Below are 18,512 nucleotides of genomic sequence, written 5' to 3' on the forward strand. Positions count from 1 at the left end.
ACCAGAAGTCTCTATCAGATGTACAAGGTACTTACCTCCGGTAATGATATCTGATAAAGACATATTCTAGTTGCAGATTCCTTACCAACCTGCCCATCCTCCCCGCACTGCAAACTGATTTCTAGGGACAGGAACCTCCCTTTAAGGGCCCTAGATCTGGCGTGCCACTCTGTGTTCTTCATGGCTCCGCACTGCTGGCGTGGAAAGTTGTGAAAAGAAACAGACCTCAGCGTGCCGGGGTGGTGCTTATATATGACCGCAATGTCATCACGGCGAACATGACGCCAGCGGCGCTTGTGGAGTCGACCACTGCCAGCTGACGGCACGCAGAGGTACTGCCTGAAGAAAAATCTCCCAAACCAGTCTGATGCCTGGAGAAATTCAAAGGGAAGGAATCTGCAACTAGGATATGTCTCTACCAGATATATCGTTACCGAAGGTAAGTAACTTGTACTTCTACCCCTGACAAGGCGTGAAGCACTTTATGGCAGGTTGCATGATACTCTGTAGCCCAAAGTTAGTGGTTATTGATTATTGTTGTACTGTTCCTTTGCTATTCCATCAACTAGAGGTAGAGCCTCAGGGGAACTGGTTATCTGGGTTAAAGTGACTCTAGAAATAGAAGTCACCCAGTTATCCATCCCCTCTCCGGACCTATTAGGCATTAAAATTGATACAAGAGGGAAAGAAACTATACATTTAATAAATATATATAATAGACCGTCCCCATCTAGCAAGGAGTCAGAGGTGGTAGAACTCTTGGATTCCTTTTTAGATTCATTAGGAGATAATGCAAAGGTGTTAGTTGGTGGGGATTTTAACTGTAAATATGTGCCTTTCTTGGGGTTGGAAAAATTACTTGATGAACAAGATGCTGCTAATGACATCTTGCCCTTAGAATCTGCAAGTTCAGCTAAAAGCACAAAAGCCGCCTTACAGATTTTACAGTTGACTGTGGTACATGATCTAAGGGCTTGTAATGGTCGATTCCGATCAGATAGACCAGCAGCTCCAACCTATTTTAAGGGAAATTCCAGGTCACATATAGATTTTGTAATGGCTACCCGGAATATATGGGACCAAATAACCGATTTCAAGATAGACCATAGGACGGAGAGTGATCATTTCCCCCTCCAACTATGGCTAGACTCTCAATCATTTATTGTTAGATCCGAAGAAGAGACCCTATTAAATACCACGGTCGCGGAGCTAGAGGTAACCAATAACAGGCGTGCTCTAAGATGGCCATATATCTTGGGAACAGAAAAGACGCTGATAAATATTTACAATGTATTTACCGAAACGGTAGGAGACTTACAGTCAGCATTAGTGGGAACACAAGGTGTTCTTGATTTACATCTTAAACTGGTAGATGCACTAACTCCACTATTGAGTAAAATCTATAAAAAAGATGGTAATAGGATAAGGAACCATCTTGAGACAGCGAACCCATGGTATAATAAAGATTGTCGAATAGCAAAATCAAGACTGATCCAGGCAGTAAAATCCGGGAATTGTTTGGATATAAAAAGCGGTAGACTAACCTACAAAAACACTATGGCCCAAGCTAAAAAAGCATGGGATGAAAATTTTTGGGAGGATCTCTTGAATGCAGCTAAGTTACGGGATCAGAGCATGTTCTGGAATTTAATCGCTAAGGGAAATAAGCAGGGTAGATCAACAAAGGATATTTTCCGAGATGAAAATACTTGGTGTGATCACTTCACTAAGCTCTATACTAACAAAAAGGAGAGTTTGCCCTTCGGGGACTATGAGACAAACTTAGAAATGAGTATTGCTCCATTAACTTTTAGTTTAGAGGAAACTAATAAGGCTTTATTAGCTGTGAAAATGGGCAAAGCCCCAGGCCCTGATGAAATTCCCGGCGATCTACTAAAATATGATGTGGATGTGTGGGGGCCTTATATAAATTACCTGAGTAATTCCATTGTGGCAGGCACACCGATCCCCGATTCATGGAAAGGGGCAGAAATCATAACAATTTTTTAAAAAGGTGATCGCTATGATCAAAGTAATTACCGCCCAATAAGTTTAATAGACATTTTTCAAAAGATATATGCCAGACACATTTTAAATAGGCTTTTACATTGGATTGAAGAGACCAAAATATTAACCAAATATCAGGCTGGTTTTAGAACAAAAATCAGTACGGTTGACCAGGTGTTTAGGTTTATGTGCATCTGTTGGAAGTACATAAATATAAGGAAGGGTAGTCTCTATGTGGCATTCGTGGATCTAAGGGCCGCCTTTGATCTTGTTCCGCGCAATTTGTTGTGGATTACATTAAGGAACATGGCGGTCCCTGGGGAACTACTTAAAGAACTTATCAAGCTTCACACAGGGAACTATGCAAAAATTAGATGGGGAAAAGAAGGTGAAACCTCAAGGGCCATACCTGTAGACCGTGGTGTGCGCCAAGGTTGCGTGTTAGCACCTACACTCTTCTCATTATATGTTAATGATATTCCGAGCTATTTAAGGAATTGTGTACATGACTCCCCGAAGCTAGGTGGTGAGCCGGTTACAGCATTATTATTTGCCGATGATACCATCCTTATTTCTCAAACTCCGAGAGGTTTGCAAAATTTGGTGGACTCTTTCCAGAAGTATTGTGTGGGGAAGGGGCTAGAAATAAATCCTACCAAAACTAAGTATATGTCCATAAACCCCAAGAAATCCCTCAGGAATAATCTGTCCTTGGAGAACCAAAAACTGGAACAGGTAGGGAGTTTTAATTATTTGGGGTTAATGCTGGATAGTAACCTGTCCTGGAAAGGACAGATGGATAAAAGCATCTTATCCCTTAAACAAAACTCAATGCCTATTTTAAAAGTACACGGAGCTAGTTATTCTAAAGCAATCTCACCGGCACTTGAAGTATATAAAGCGAAGGCCCAATCGGCCTCCCTTTATGGTGCTGAACTCTGGGGCTACTATTGCAATAACAACTTTGGAAAAACGGAAAACCACTTTGTACGAAAGCTACTTAAAATACCGACAAGAACCCCTCTAGTCCCTGTTTTCCTTGATATTAATCTTAAAAGAGCAGACTATCAAGCATTATTAAGACCACTGCTGTATTGGGTCAGGTTATGGGTAACCCCGGAGTTGAGTGATTACAAGAGTGGATTGACTGAATTAACTCAGATAGATGGTCATATGAATACCCCTTGGTTAAAATATGTGTTTGATGGCATATGTTGCTGCAGATACACATGTTGAGCACAGTCCGCTGCCTGGTGTTGGGCTCGGAGTATTACACGTTGTTTTTCTTCGAAGAAGTCTTTTTTGGTCACGGGACCGAAGGACTCCTCCCTCTTCGGCTCCATTGCGCATGGGCGTCGACTCCATCTTAGATTGTTTTTTTCCGCTGTCGGGTTCGGACGTGTTCCTTTTCGCTCCGTGTTTCGGTTCAGAAAGTTAGTCAGAATCTCGGAAGAAAGCGTCGGTATTGTTCCGTTCGGTATCGGGATAGTTAGGTACATCGACACGATCATCGGAAGACTTTGGGGTAGCTTCGATCCCCCATCGGGGCCTGGTCAGCCCGACCGCGTGTGACGCCGAAGCCGATGGAACGGACCCCGTTCCGTTTCTGCCCAAAATGTCACAGTAAGTATCCTTATACAGATCAGCACTTGGTCTGTAGCTTGTGCTTGTCCCCCGAGCACAAGGAGGATACCTGTGAGGCCTGTCGAGCCTTCCGGTCCAGAAAAACACTCCGGGACCGAAGAGCCAGGCGTCTACAAATGGCGTCCACGCCGACAAAACAACGTTTTGACGACGAAGAGGAAACATTCTCGGTTCCGGACTCAGAATCCGGAGACTCCGACGTCGAACAACAACAACAAACAGTGAGTAAGACGTCGAAAATAAAGACCATCGAAAAAACAAAAGCCCAGGGGACGCCACTGCCAACAGGCCATGGCTCGACCCATAAAACCGGCGACCCGTCGAAGGCGCCGAAAAAGGGCACGCCCATAGCGAAGACACCCGACTCCGGTCGAGGGACCGCCATGGAGCAACCTCGGAGCCGAGATAGCGGCTCCGAGAAGCAAAAACAAGATGCCGGCACCGAAAAACATCGGCACCGAGACACACTGCCGAAAGCCACAAAAATTCAGTCGGTACCGAAGCCGAAAAAAGATTCTCTCTCGGCGCCGAAAAGTTCCACACCTCCTTCCTACACAGAGGAACAAGGAATAAGTGGCCAGATGCACAGATTTGGACAAGAGCTCCAAAGTGTAGAATCAGACTACACACAAAAGAGACTGTACATCCAACAAGACACAGGGAAGATATCAACCCTTCCCCCAATAATGAGAAAAAGAAGGATCGGATTTCTCAAGGATGACGCACAACCACAAGCCAAAGTGGTTAAAAAAGTCACGCCTCCGCCCTCTCCACCACAACAGGCATCGCCGGCACAAACTCCGCCGCAAATGCACTCACCAGCGCAAACTACTATAAGTCAAGATAATCAGGATCAAGACGCTTGGGACTTATACGACACCCCAGTGCCGGACAATGATCCCGATTCATACCCCACAAAGCCGTCACCGCCAGAGGACAGTACCTCATACTCGCAACTGGTGGCTAGGGCAGCAGAATTCCACAATGTCCAACTGCATTCCGATCCTATAGAGGATGATTTTTTATTTAACACCCTCTCGGCTACACATAGCCAATATCAATGTCTCCCAATGCTACCAGGGATGTTACGGCACGCAATTTTTTTTTTGAAGAGCCCGTAAAATCAAGAGCCATCACCCCAAGGGTGGATAAGAAATATAAACCACCACCCACAGACCCAGTGTTTATTACTGCGCAGTTACCACCTGACTCCGTAGTAGTAGGGGCAGCTCGCAAAAGAGCAAATTCCCATACATCTGGCGACGCCCCACCTCCGGACAAAGAAAGCCGAAAATTTGATGCGGCAGGAAAAAGAGTCGCATCACAGGCAGCCAACCAGTGGCGCATCGCAAATTCTCAAGCGCCGCTAGCCCGATATGACCGCGCACACTGGGATGAGATGCAACTTCTCATAGACCATCTTCCCCAGGAATACCAAAAAAGGGCGCAGCAAATAGTTGAAGAGGGACAAACGATCTCGAACAATCAAATCCGCTCTTCAATGGACGCAGCCGATACTGCAGCAAGAACAGTCAACACTGCTGTCACCATAAGGAGACACGCATGGCTCCGCACTTCAGGGTTCAAACCTGAAATCCAGCAGGCTGTCCTTAATATGCCCTTCAACGAAAAACAACTTTTTGGCCTTGAAGTGGACACAGCCATTGAAAAACTTAAAAAGGACACAGACACGGCCAAAGCCATGGGCGCACTCTACTCCCCGCAGAGCAGAGGCTCTTTTAGAAAAACTCCATTTAGAGGGGGGTTTCGTGGCCAACCCACAGACACCACCAGCCAACAAACAAGAACCACACCCTATCAGGGTTCATTCCAAAGGGGAGGTTTCAGGGGATATAGAGGGGGTCAATTCCCAAGGAGTAGGGGAAAATTCCAAACTCCAAAAACACCTCCACCTAAACAGTGACTTTCAAGTCACACAACCCCTTCACTCAACACCAGTGGGGGGAAGACTAAGCCAATTCTACCAATCTTGGCAGCAGATTACAACAGACAATTGGGTACTAGCAATAATCCAACATGGCTATTGCATAGAATTCCACAAATTCCCACCAAACATCCCTCCAAAAACACGCAAAATGTCACTACAACATTTAGAACTTTTAGGACTAAAAGTTCAAGCACTACTGCAAAAGGATGCAATAGAATTAGTACCAGTACAACAAAAAAACACAGGAGTTTACTCCCTGTACTTTCTAATTCCAAAAAAAGACAAAACATTAAGACCAATATTAGATCTCAGGACACTAAATACCTACATCATATCGGACCACTTTCACATGGTCACACTACAAGACATCATTCCACTGCTCAAACAGCAAGATTACATGACCACATTAGACCTAAAAGATGCGTACTTTCATATACCGATACATCCTTCTCACAGAAAGTACCTAAGGTTCGTATTCAAAGGAATACATTACCAATTCAAGGTGTTGCCATTCGGAATAACAACTGCACCAAGAGTATTCACAAAATGTCTAGCAGTAGTAGCAGCACATATCAGGAGACAACAAATACATGTGTTTCCTTACCTAGACGATTGGCTAATCAAGACCAACACAGTAAGAAAGTGCAAAAACAACACCACATATGTCATACAAACCCTTCACAAACTGGGTTTCTCCATCAACTATACAAAGTCACACCTCGAACCGTGTCAGACACAACAATATCTAGGGGTAACCATCAACACATCAAAAGGAATTGCCACTCCAAGTCCACAAAGAGTTCAAGCATTCCACAAGGTAATAAGTGCTATGTTTCCAAACCAAAAGATACAAGCAAAATTTGTGCTAAAACTTCTAGGCATGATGTCATCATGCATAGCCATTGTCCCAAACGCAAGACTACACATGCGACCCTTACAACAGTGCCTAGCATCACAATGGTCACAAGCACAGGGTCAACTTCTAGATCTGGTGTTGGTAGACCGCCAAACATACCTCTCGCTTCTATGGTGGAACAGCAACAATTTAAACAAAGGGCGGACATTTCAGGACCCAGTGCCTCAATACGTTATAACAACAGATGCTTCCATGACAGGGTGGGGAGCACACCTCAATCACCACAGCATTCAAGGACAATGGGACGTACACCAAACAAAATTTCATATAAATTACCTAGAACTGTTAGCAGTATTTCTAGCGTTAAAAGCCTTTCAACCCATAATAACACACAAATACATTCTTGTCAAAACAGACAACATGACAACAATGTATTATTTAAACAAACAAGGAGGAACACACTCAACACAATTGTGTCTCCTAACACAAAAAATATGGCAGTGGGCGATTCACAACCACATTCGCCTAATAGCACAATTTATTCCAGGGATCCAAAACCAACTAGCAGACAACCTTTCGCGAGATCACCAACAAGTCCACGAATGGGAAATTCACCCCCAAGTTCTGAACAATTACTTTCAAATTTGGGAAACACCCCAGATAGATTTGTTCGCAACAAAACAAAACGCAAAATGCCAAAACTTCGCATCCAGGTACCCACACCGCGAATCACAAGGCAATGCTCTATGGATGAGTTGGTCAGGGATATTTGCATACGCTTTTCCCCCTCTCCCTCTCCTTCCATATCTAGTAAACAAATTTAGTCAAAACCAACTCAAACTCATACTGATAGCACCCACATGGGCAAGACAACCTTGGTATACAACTCTACTAGACCTTTCACTAGTACCGCACGTCAAACTACCCAACAGACCAGATCTGTTAACACAACACAAACAACAGATCAGGCATCCAAACCCAGCATCATTGAATCTAGCAATTTGGCTCCTGAAATCCTAGAATTCGGACACTTAGACCTCACACAAGAATGTATGGAGGTCATAAAACAAGCTAGAAAAGCTTCCACTAGACACTGCTATGCATCTAAGTGGAAAAGATTTGTTTGCTACTGCCATACCAATCAAATCCAACCATTGCATGCCTCTACAAAGGACATAGTGGGATACTTACTACATTTGCAAAAAGCAACCCTCGCTTTTTCATCTATAAAAATACACCTCGCAGCAATATCTGCTTACCTACAAACTACTCATTCATCGTCTCTATTTAGAATACCAGTTATTAAAGCATTCATGGAAGGGCTAAAAAGAATTATACCACCAAGAACACCACCAGTTCCTTCATGGAACCTTAACATCGTCTTAACAAGACTCATGGGTCCACCTTTTGAACCCATGCATTCCTGTGAAATGCAATATTTAACGTGGAAAGTCGCATTTCTCATTGCAATCACATCCCTCAGAAGAGTAAGTGAAATACAGGCATTTACCATACAAGAACCATTTATTCAAATACACAAAAATAAAATAGTTCTAAGAACAAATCCAAAATTTCTACCAAAAGTAATCTCACCATTCCATTTAAATCAAACAGCAGAATTACCAGTGTTCTTCCCACAGCCAGATTCCGTGGCTGAAAGGGCACTACATACATTAGACATCAAAAGAGCACTAATGTACTACATTGACAGAACAAAGTTAATCAGGAAAACAAAACAACTGTTCATAGCTTTTCAAAAACCACACATAGGAAATCCAATCTCTAAACAAGGCATTGCTAGATGGATAGCCAGATGTATTCAAACATGCTATCTTAAAGCCAAGAGAGAATTGCCTATTACACCAAAGGCACACTCAACCAGAAAGAAAGGTGCTACAATGGCCTTTCTAGGAAACATTCCTATGAGCGAAATATGTAAGGCTGCAACCTGGTCTACGCCTCATACATTTACTAAACACTACTGTGTAGATGTACTAAATGCACAACAAGCTACAGTGGGCCAAGCTGTACTAAGAACATTATTCCAAACTACTTCAACTCCTACAGGCTAAACCACCGCTTTTAGGGGAGGTAACTGCTTTATAGTCTATGCTCAACATGTGTATCTGCAGCAACATATGCCATCGAACTGAAAATGTCACTTACCCAGTGTACATCTGTTCGTGGCATTAGTCGCTGCAGATTCACATGTGCCCTCCCGCCTCCCCGGGAAGCCTGTAGCCGTTTAGAAGTAAATCTTAAATCTTAAACATTTGTACATTTGTAAATAATTATTAGAAACTTTTTATGTACATACGTATTCACTCCATTGCATGGGCACTATTTATAGCAAACAACTCCAGCCTCACCCTCTGCGGGGAATACAATCTAAGATGGAGTCGACGCCCATGCGCAATGGAGCCGAAGAGGGAGGAGTCCTTCGGTCCCGTGACCAAAAAAGACTTCTTCGAAGAAAAACAACTTGTAATACTCCGAGCCCAACACCAGGCAGCGGACTGTGCTCAACATGTGAATCTGCAGCGACTAATGCCACGAACAGATGTACACTGGGTAAGTGACATTTTCAATCTAAGTGGTATGAGAGATTAGGTTTATCACACCTATGGGAAGTTCCTCAGAATATGACAACATGTACCAGGAAATATGTAAAGGACACTTTTTGGTCTTATGTCAACAGAGAGCTATTGCATAGTTCATCGATTGGTACTCTGACTTTGAATTTTTTGAACATAAAAGATACACCTAAATTCGAACCATTTTTGGACGAGGTCGGTCCTCCAATGGCAAAAACACTATCTACAGTTTAGGTATGGGGTCTTACAGATTAATGCTTACACATGCAATTGGGGGGGGGGGTAAAAGGTTGTGAACTGTGCACTCTCTGTACTTTAGGGGCCAAAGAAGATGTTGTTCATCTACTCTTCTTTTGCCCAGTATACAAGAAACCAAGGGATTGTTAGATCAAACCCGTTTGTAAATATGTGGGGGTTAGATCCTACAAAGAAGCAGAGCGCATATTTCAGTCTAATACTTCACAATTAGTGGTGTTTGGCACGAGTAGATTTTTATTTAATGTGTACCTTATCGGAAAACGACTTGGTCACAAACTGTAATATTTTGTTAGGTGGCCCGCTCTTCCCCTTCCTTGTAAAGGTATACGATGCACTGTTTCTTCGATCCAAGTTAATTAATTTTTTAGTTCTGGCTTTTAATTAATTTATAAATAGTTATTTATATTTTTATACGCGGTACTGCTGAATCATGGAGACATCCATATATTTCCTGCCAACTGTTTGTATTGTATTTTATATTTAATTGTGAAATGTATATATGTATGTTGTATTTATCTCTTGTCTTGACTTTTATGGCAATATTTGCCGAAATAAAGTTTAACGAACGAACGATTATTGTTGTGTGCTTGTTGATTATTGGGTCAATCTTGTGCTCTAGCGAAACTGAAACATTTCATTCAAGCTGTGATGTAACGAGTTAATAGGACATAGGTGTAACTAATAGAATAGAGTTAATGCACATTTAGTTGTAATTAGTTGGTACAAGTGTAAAAAAATAAAAAATAAAGAGCGGTTGATAAATGAGGTGGAGAAGGAGGTTGGATTTTGTGGGATAACAATGAGAAGTTAAACAGTTTGAGAATTTGTGCTTTATAGGAGCAGGATGAGTAGACAGATTAGAAAGGTATTGGTATTGCAAAAATGGTTACTCAGAAGGAGAGTTTGATGTAAGAGGAGGAGTATGGTTAGTTTGTTGAATTATAACAGAGGTGAAAGCGGTAGGCCAGGTGGCTGGACCATTCTCCTTATTCCTTCATGGTAAGCCCAGTATTTTGGAATAAGATTGATTTGTCAATAATCAAATTATTAGCATGAAGCCTATCCGAAGCTTCTGTTGTTGAAAGAAAAAGGGGGATGCCTTAAAGAGCATAGTGTGTCTGAGTCACTGGCTCTAAAAGATTTTAAAAGGATGGCAAGAGAGGGCACCTCTTTTATGAACACTACGCACCACTTTTGATTACAAAATGAACCCTGGATTCATCACAATGACCAGCTTAGTTGTGACATTGCCATCACTTCCCTCCACTGTGAAATAGGCCACATAAATTCCATGAACGCTTCCAGTGTGTCAAAATACTAGGGCTAAATTTGAAAGGTAGTCTTCTAAATCTGCTGGGAAATTGAATCATGGCCTCGGCACTCTCAACCCTCAGGAGTTTAAAATATTGCCTACTTTTTCCTGGCCAAGCCTCTCTCTGAAAAACAGAAACAAACATTAGGTAGCGTTAGTTATCCATCTTTTGCATGGTTTGCATATTTTATATATATTGAATTTCTTTTTAATATGTGGTTGTTGATTAAAGAAAAATGAAATGCGACTATTATCTTCCCTTACCGAAAAGCATGAAGCAAAGATCAAGTCCCTGACAGAATATCTCCAAAATGTGGAGCAGAAGAAACGGCAGCTGGAAGAGTCGGTGGATTCTCTCAATGAAGAGCTTGTCAAACTAAGAGCACAAGGTATGTGTTCCAATTTATAGCTTTTAGACCAGAATTGCCCTCAATGGAGTATGGGTTATTTTCAAATGGTGTTAAAAGAATCTTTTAAAAAAAAAAAAAAAAAATTATTTGTTACACAACATGTATTTAATTGTAGAACATTATTCCACCGATGCTATTTGTATTGCAAAAGTCCGACATAACAGCTATAGACATGCGGTATCATTCTTTCATAAACTCTTGAATGACTGGATGAAATGGAGTCTGTCGATGTTGTATGTCATTATGTTATATACTGAATATGTTCTGGCATAAATATTGTGTCCTATATATTGTTTACAAAAATATTGTCTGTTTGTGTGTAGATTTTCTATTACCAACTTCAGTGGGTTTTTATGTAAACAGTATTTATGATACAATGTTTTGGGGGCAATACGGGGTAAGTGTTATTCTGATATACATAAAAACTTCTTCTATAGTAAAGTCACCACAGTAACTTGAAAATGTTAATATTGCTAAGTCACCATATTTGTTGTGTAGCTGCCTGGAATAAACCTACATTTGTCATCACCACACCTAAGTTGAAGATAAATACTGTGGCCTCTGATTATACCACTAGCAAACTAGTGCTGAAGTGTAGTTCATGGATGTGTCTGCTCAAAGAGTGGTACAGTTTATTGGTGGTTGACAATGTCTATTTGTCCCAACTCCTCATTACACCAATATTGTTGGTGATGATGTAGTTTATCAGTGTTTATTCCTTTGCCATTTCTTGAATATCAATACCATTTTATTTACCAATCCTGCCCTAAAACATCCTAAAACATCCCACCAACTATCCCTTCCCCAAACTATTATAATGTAGGGCTGTTGTAATGTAGGGCTGCAGGACTTCTAGCCACAGATTCCTTACCTTAGAAAAGTCCCCAGATGTCAGACTGGAAGTAGAAGCTTTTTGTGAGCTGCACCTCTGCACACTGGTACGTGTTGTCATTCGATTCCACATGGCAGCGTCTGTGCTGGAAGTGACGTGCAGTGTCGATATAGGCACCACCCCAGCTCGCAGATGTTATTTTCTTTCCATACTAGTCATCGAAGATCCAGGAAGAGCTACGACCAGATTTTCTTTTTTTTGGGGAAAGATGCAAGGCAAAGCTGAGTAGCTAAAAATATATGTTCTTCTTGTAATTCTGATATGTTCAAAACGTCAAAAGTCCTGATTTGTGTGCAGCATAGTATTTATTCCTTTTGGTTTGGCAAAAATCCAAAATGTGAATTGCAAAGTGTTAAAAGACAGCCAACGTGTTTTGCCCCTTCCTTGTCTTGCAGGCCTGGGGCTTTCTCAAGGCAAGATTTAAGTGTGGCGGGAAGTCATGGTAACCAACAGATAGTCTGAAGGTTTAGGACACAACCTTATACACGTTGCAGTAATTGGCTGAGTTACATGAGCAAAAGTGCAGAGACAGTCCTAGCCGTGGTTTGTATTCAGATGTTTCCTAGAGAGGTCTATTGAAATCCAGTGCAGTCTGGGAGCAAGAAGAGCGAGATGATTCCTCTTTGAGTCTGGGTGAGATATCAGACCATTGGGTTTTGCAGCTTGTCCACATGGGCTACTGTCTCTCCTTTGTGACCACCGACTCATGACAAGCTGACAGAGGATCACCTCTCCTTGCTTTGTCAGAGGGTGGTAGCTCTATTTCCCTAGGGAGCTATAGAAAAGGTGCCAGCATCAGAAGGAAGTCACCACAACCAAAGCACATGAACCTCTAGCTCCTGATTTAACCCTGGACTTTCATTAATTAACTATATATGATATATGCATACCTTCACTTTGAGAAGGCCAAAGGTACCTCAGAATATATATACCTGCTCCACAAAGTGGGCTGGTATTTGACTGGATATGCTACATAGGGTTTGTATCATAAACGTGCGCTACAGAACTGTCACTCCCTAAAAACATCTTCCCAAAAGTGCGAACTTGAAAGAATCAGCTTTATGATGATGCACTACGGACCCTCTGAGCTATCTCCTAAGCCCTGCTTGATATATGGGATTGGTTTGCTAACCAGTCACTGTGGAATGGCAGAGCCGTCTGCCCAGCAGTGCTTGCTGCGTGGGATCGGCTTAATGAAGGTGCACTGCTTAAATTTGAGCTGTATTTACTACATGTGATTGGCTTCACAAAGGTATACAACTGAGCCTCTTAGCCACCTCCCCAGTAGTGTTTCTCCAGTATTGGATCTTTCATAGATTCACATGCTTGAATCATTCCCCCTCATCAAAGTGGGAGTCCTACAGTACCATGGAAAGTAGTAGAGAAAAAACGTACATAAAGGTCAGTGTTCGAGGCCTTCACTTTAGCAGCTTATCAACATCATTTAAAACGAAGCAAAGTTCAGCCAATCAGGCGAGAGCACCCTTTAGAACTCTCACTACAGCCCTCACCAGAGTCTCCAGTCCCTCAGATTTTCTACTGCACGTTGTGTGATGGCTGTCTCCCTGAGCTCTGCTCAGTATTTCCACAGTTTACTCAACGTATTAGAAGATTTCTCTTCAGGTCTGAATTTATTTCTACTGTTCCAGACTCTATTTGTTCTGCTGGGCTAAACAACCCAACTAAAAAAAAGATGTTCGGTGGCATGTGTAGCTGCAGATACACATACTGTGCATAGTCCGCCGTCTGGTGTTGGGTCGGAGTGTTACAAGTTGTTTTTCTTCGAAGAAGTCTTTTCGAGTCACGAGACCGAGGGACTCCTCCTACTTTGGTTCCATTGCGCATGGGCGTCGACTCCATGTTAGATTGTTTTTTTTCCGCCATCGGGTTCGGACGTGTTCCTTTTCGCTCCGTGTTTCGGGTCGGAAAGTTAGTCAGAATCAACGGAAAATTCGTCGGTATTGTTTTGTTCGGTATCGGGTTAGATTAGAATCGACACCGAATCTTGAAGACCTCCGGTAGCCCTTTGGGCTAATTTCGAGCCCCAGTCGGGGCCTGGTCGGCCCGACCGCGTGCAAGATCGAGACTGATGGAACAGACCCCGTTCCGATTCTGTCCTAAATGCCACAGTAAATATCCCTATGCAGACCAACATTTGGTCTGTAACTTGTGCCTGTCACTCGAGCACAAAGAAGAAACGTGTGAGGCCTGTCGAGCGTTTCGGTCGAGAAAAACGCTCAGAGACCGAAGAGCCAGAAGGTTGCAGATGGCGTCTACGCCGACAGGACAACAACGGTTCGAGGAAGAGGGAGAAGAAGAAACATTCTCCATCCACGAATCGGATTCCGAAGAATTCGACGTCGAAGAAACCGTGAGTAAGACGTCGAAACAAGCATCACACACAAAAACAGACAAAGCCCAGGGGACGCCACTGCCGACAGGCCATGGCTCAACCCATAAAGTAGGTGACCGTCCATCTGCACCGAAAAAGGGCGAGCTGGTGCCGAGATCGTCCGACTCAGGTCGAGACACAGACACCAAGCAATCTCGGGACCGAGAAACTGCTGCAGAAAAGGGTCGACACCGAGGCAGCGGCACCGAAGCTGCTCGGCACAGAGATAGCGGCACCAAAGATGGTCGACGCCAAGAAGGTTCGACACCGAAAAAGAGGAAAATCTCTTCGGAGCCGAAAACAACAAAAGACACGGTTTCGGTGCCAAAATGCCCAGCAACCGAACCGAAAGCCAGTTCCTACTCAGAGGAACACTCACTGTCCTCCCAACTTCAAAAACACAGATTTGAGGAGGAATTACAAACAACAGCTGTAGATCACACGCAAAAGCGGATCTTTATACAAAGTGGTACAGGGAAGATCAGCACCCTTCCCCCAATCAGAAGAAAAAGGAAACTAGATTTCCAACAACAAGAAAAAACACCACAAGCAAAAGTGGTGAAGAAGGTAACTCCACCACCCTCTCCACCACCGGCAACTCATATATCACCGGCACAGACTCCGTCACAATCACCAGCTCATACCACCATGAGCCAAGATGACCAGGACGCATGGGATCTTTATGACGCCCCAGTATCGGACAATAGCCCTGAGTCGTACCCCACTAAGCCCTCACCACCCGAGGACAGTACAGCATATGCTCAGGTGGTAGCTAGGGCAGCAGAGTTTCATAACGTATCGCTACATTCAGAGCCTATCGAGGATGACTTCCTTTTTAACACCCTGTCCTCCACCCATAGCAATTATCAAAGCCTTCCTATGCTCCCGGGAATGCTAAGGCACGCTAAACAAATCTTTAAGGAGCCAGTTAAAAGCAGAGCGATAACCCCAAGGGTGGAGAAGAAATACAAGGCACCACCCACAGACCCTGCTTTTATTACATCACAACTGACACCAGATTCAGTTGTCGTAGGAGCAGCTCGTAAAAGAGCCAACTTGCACACATCAGGCGACGCACCACCTCCTGACAAGGAGAGCCGAAAGTTTGATGCAGCCGGGAAAAGGGTTGCAGTACAAGCTGCAAATCAATGACGCATCGCCAACTCGCAGGCACTCCTAGCGCGCTATGACAGAGCCCATTGGGACGAGATGCAGCATCTCATCGAGCACCTCCCCAAAGAATTCCAACAACGGGCAAAACAAGTGGTTGAAGAGGGACAAAACATATCCAACAACCAAATCCGTTCTTCTATGGATGCAGCAGATACAGCTGCAAGAACTATAACTACTGCTGTAACGATAAGGAGGCACGCATGGCTGCGCACATCCGGCTTCAAACCTGAGATACAACAGGCAGTGCTCAATATGCCGTTCAATGAACAACAATTGTTTGGACCAGAAGTGGACACTGCAATTGAAAAATTAAAGAAAGACACTGACACAGCTAAAGCCATGGGCGCACTCTATTCCCCGCAGGGCAGAGGCACATTTGCCACATTTCGCAAAACTACTTTCAGAGGAGGGTTTCGAGGTCAAGCCACACAAGCCAGCACCTCACAAACAACACCGTCTACCTACCAGGGACAGTATCAAAGGGGAGGCTTTCGGGGCCAATACAGAGGGGGCCAATTCCCAAGAAACCGGGGAAAATTTCAAGGGCCCAAAACCCCTCAAAACAAGCAGTGACTCACAAGTCACTCAACCCCTTCACACAACACCAGTGGGGGGAAGACTAAGCCAGTTCTACAATTCTTGGGAGGAGATAACAACAGACACTTGGGTCTTAGCAATTATCCAACATGGTTATTGCATAGAATTTCTCCAACTCCCTCCAAACGTCCCACCGAAAACACACAAACAGCATATAGACCTTCTAGGACTAGAAGTTCAAGCATTACTGCAAAAAGACGCAATAGAATTAGTACCAAAAACACAAAAGAACACAGGAGTTTACTCACTGTACTTTCTAATACCGAAAAAGGACAAAAGTCTGAGACCAATATTGGATCTCAGAACACTAAACACCTACATCAAATCAGACCACTTTCACATGGTCACGTTACAAGACGTAATACCACTACTGAAACAGCAAGACTACATGACAACGTTAGATCTAAAAGACGCGTATTTCCATATACCGATACATCCCTCGCACAGGAAATACCTAAGGTTCGTATTCGAAGGAATACATTACCAATTCAAAGTGTTGCCATTCAGAATAACGACAGCACCAAGAGTCTTTACGAAATGTCTAGCAGTAGTAGCTGCACATATCAGGAGGCAGCAAATACACGTGTTCCCGTACCTAGACGATTGGTTAATCAAAACCAACTCGCTAACAAAGGGCCTGATTCTGACTATGGCGGACGGCGGAGGCCGTCCGCCATAGTCCCGCCGCCAAATGACCGCACCGCGGTCAAAAGACCGCGGCGGCCATTCACACATTTCCTCTTTCCAAAAGAGCGCCCGCCGGCCCAGAGGAAATGCCCCTGCAACGAGGACGCCGGCTCAGAATTGAGCCGGCGTAGTTGCAGGGGTGCGACGGGTGCAGTTGCACCCGTCGCGTATTTCACTGTCTGCAAAGCAGACACTGAAATACTTTTTGGGGCCCTCTTACGGGGGCCCCTGCAGTGCCCATGCCATTGGCATGGGCACTGCAGGGGCCCCCAGGGGCCCCGCGGCACCCCCTACCGCCATCCTGTAACAGGATGGCGGTAGGGGGTGTCTGAATCCTCATGGCGGCGGAGCGCGCTCCGCCGCCATGGAGGATTCCCCCGAGCAGCGGAAAGTCGGCGGGAGACCGCCGACTTTCCGCTTCTGACCGCGGCTGAACCGCCGCGGTCAGAATGCTCGTGGGAGCACCGCCAGCCTGTTGGCGGTGCTCCCGTGGTCGGTGGCCCTGGCGGCCACCGGCCGCCAGGGTCAGAATGACCCCCAAAGTGTTTACACCACACAGATTATGTTATACAAACCCTTTACAAACTGGGTTTCTCCATCAACTATGCAAAGTCACACCTTTTGCCGTGTCAAACACAGCAATACTTAGGAGCGACAATCAACACAACAAAAGGGATAGCCACTCCAAGTCCACAAAGGGTTCAAAATTTTCACAAGGTGATACAAGCTATGTATCCAACACAAAAGATACACGCAAACATGGTCTTAAAACTCCTAGGCATTATGTCCTCATGCATAGCCATTGTCCCAAACGCAAGATTGCACATGCGGCCCTTACAACAGTGCCTAGCATCACAATGGTCACATGCACAGGGTCACCTTCTAGATCTGGTGTTGATAGACCGCCAAACATACATCTCGCTTCTATGGTGGAACAGTACAAATTTAAACAAAGGGCGGCCTTTCCAAGACCCAGTGCCACAATACGTGATAACAACAGATGCTTCCATGACAGGGTGGGGAGCACACCTCAATCAACACAGCATCCAAGGACAATGGGACGTACATCAAAGAAAGTTTCATATAAATCACCTAGAATTGTTAGCAGTATTTCTAGCGTTGAAAGCATTCCAACCAATGATAACCCACAAATACATTCTTGTCAAAACAGACAACATGACGACAATGTATTATTTAAACAAACAGGGGGGAACACACTCGACACAGTTGTGTCTCCTCACACAAAAAATATGGCATTGGGCAATTCACAACCACATTCGCCTAATAGCACAGTTTATTCCAGGGATCCAGAACCAGCTAGCAGACAATCTCTCTCGGGATCACCAACAGGTCCACGAATGGGAAATTCACCCCCAAATCCTGAACACTTACTTCCAAATGTGGGGAACACCTCAAATAGATCTATTTGCAACAAAAGAAAACGCAAAATGCCAAAACTTCGCATCCAGGTACCCACACCAGCAATCTCAAGGCAATGCTCTATGGATGAATTGGTCAGGGATATTTGCATACGCTTTTCCCCCTCTCCCTCTCCTTCCATATCTAGTAAACAGATTGAGTCAACACAAACTCAAACTCATTCTAATAGCACCAACATGGGCAAGACAACCTTGGTATACAACACTACTAGACCTGTCAGTAGTACCTCATGTCAAACTACCCAACAGGCCAGATCTGTTAACACAACACAAGCAACAAATCAGGCATCCAAACCCAGCATC

General features: G+C 44.0%; 1 protein-coding gene across 2 annotated transcripts in view; it reads left to right on the top strand.

Annotated features, from left to right (window-relative positions):
• The window catches only part of KIF5B (kinesin family member 5B), an 811,383-nt gene that overhangs the window by 497,255 nt on the left and 295,616 nt on the right, over nt 1-18,512 (top strand). For both annotated transcript variants that reach the window (XM_069211250.1, XM_069211252.1), the window contains exon 17: nt 10,891-11,008. In XM_069211250.1, the coding sequence (XP_069067351.1) occupies nt 10,891-11,008 (118 nt within the window). The remainder of the gene's footprint in view (nt 1-10,890; nt 11,009-18,512) is intronic.

Source organism: Pleurodeles waltl, chromosome 10, assembly GCF_031143425.1.
Source record: "Pleurodeles waltl isolate 20211129_DDA chromosome 10, aPleWal1.hap1.20221129, whole genome shotgun sequence".
Taxonomy (NCBI): domain Eukaryota; kingdom Metazoa; phylum Chordata; class Amphibia; order Caudata; family Salamandridae; genus Pleurodeles; species Pleurodeles waltl.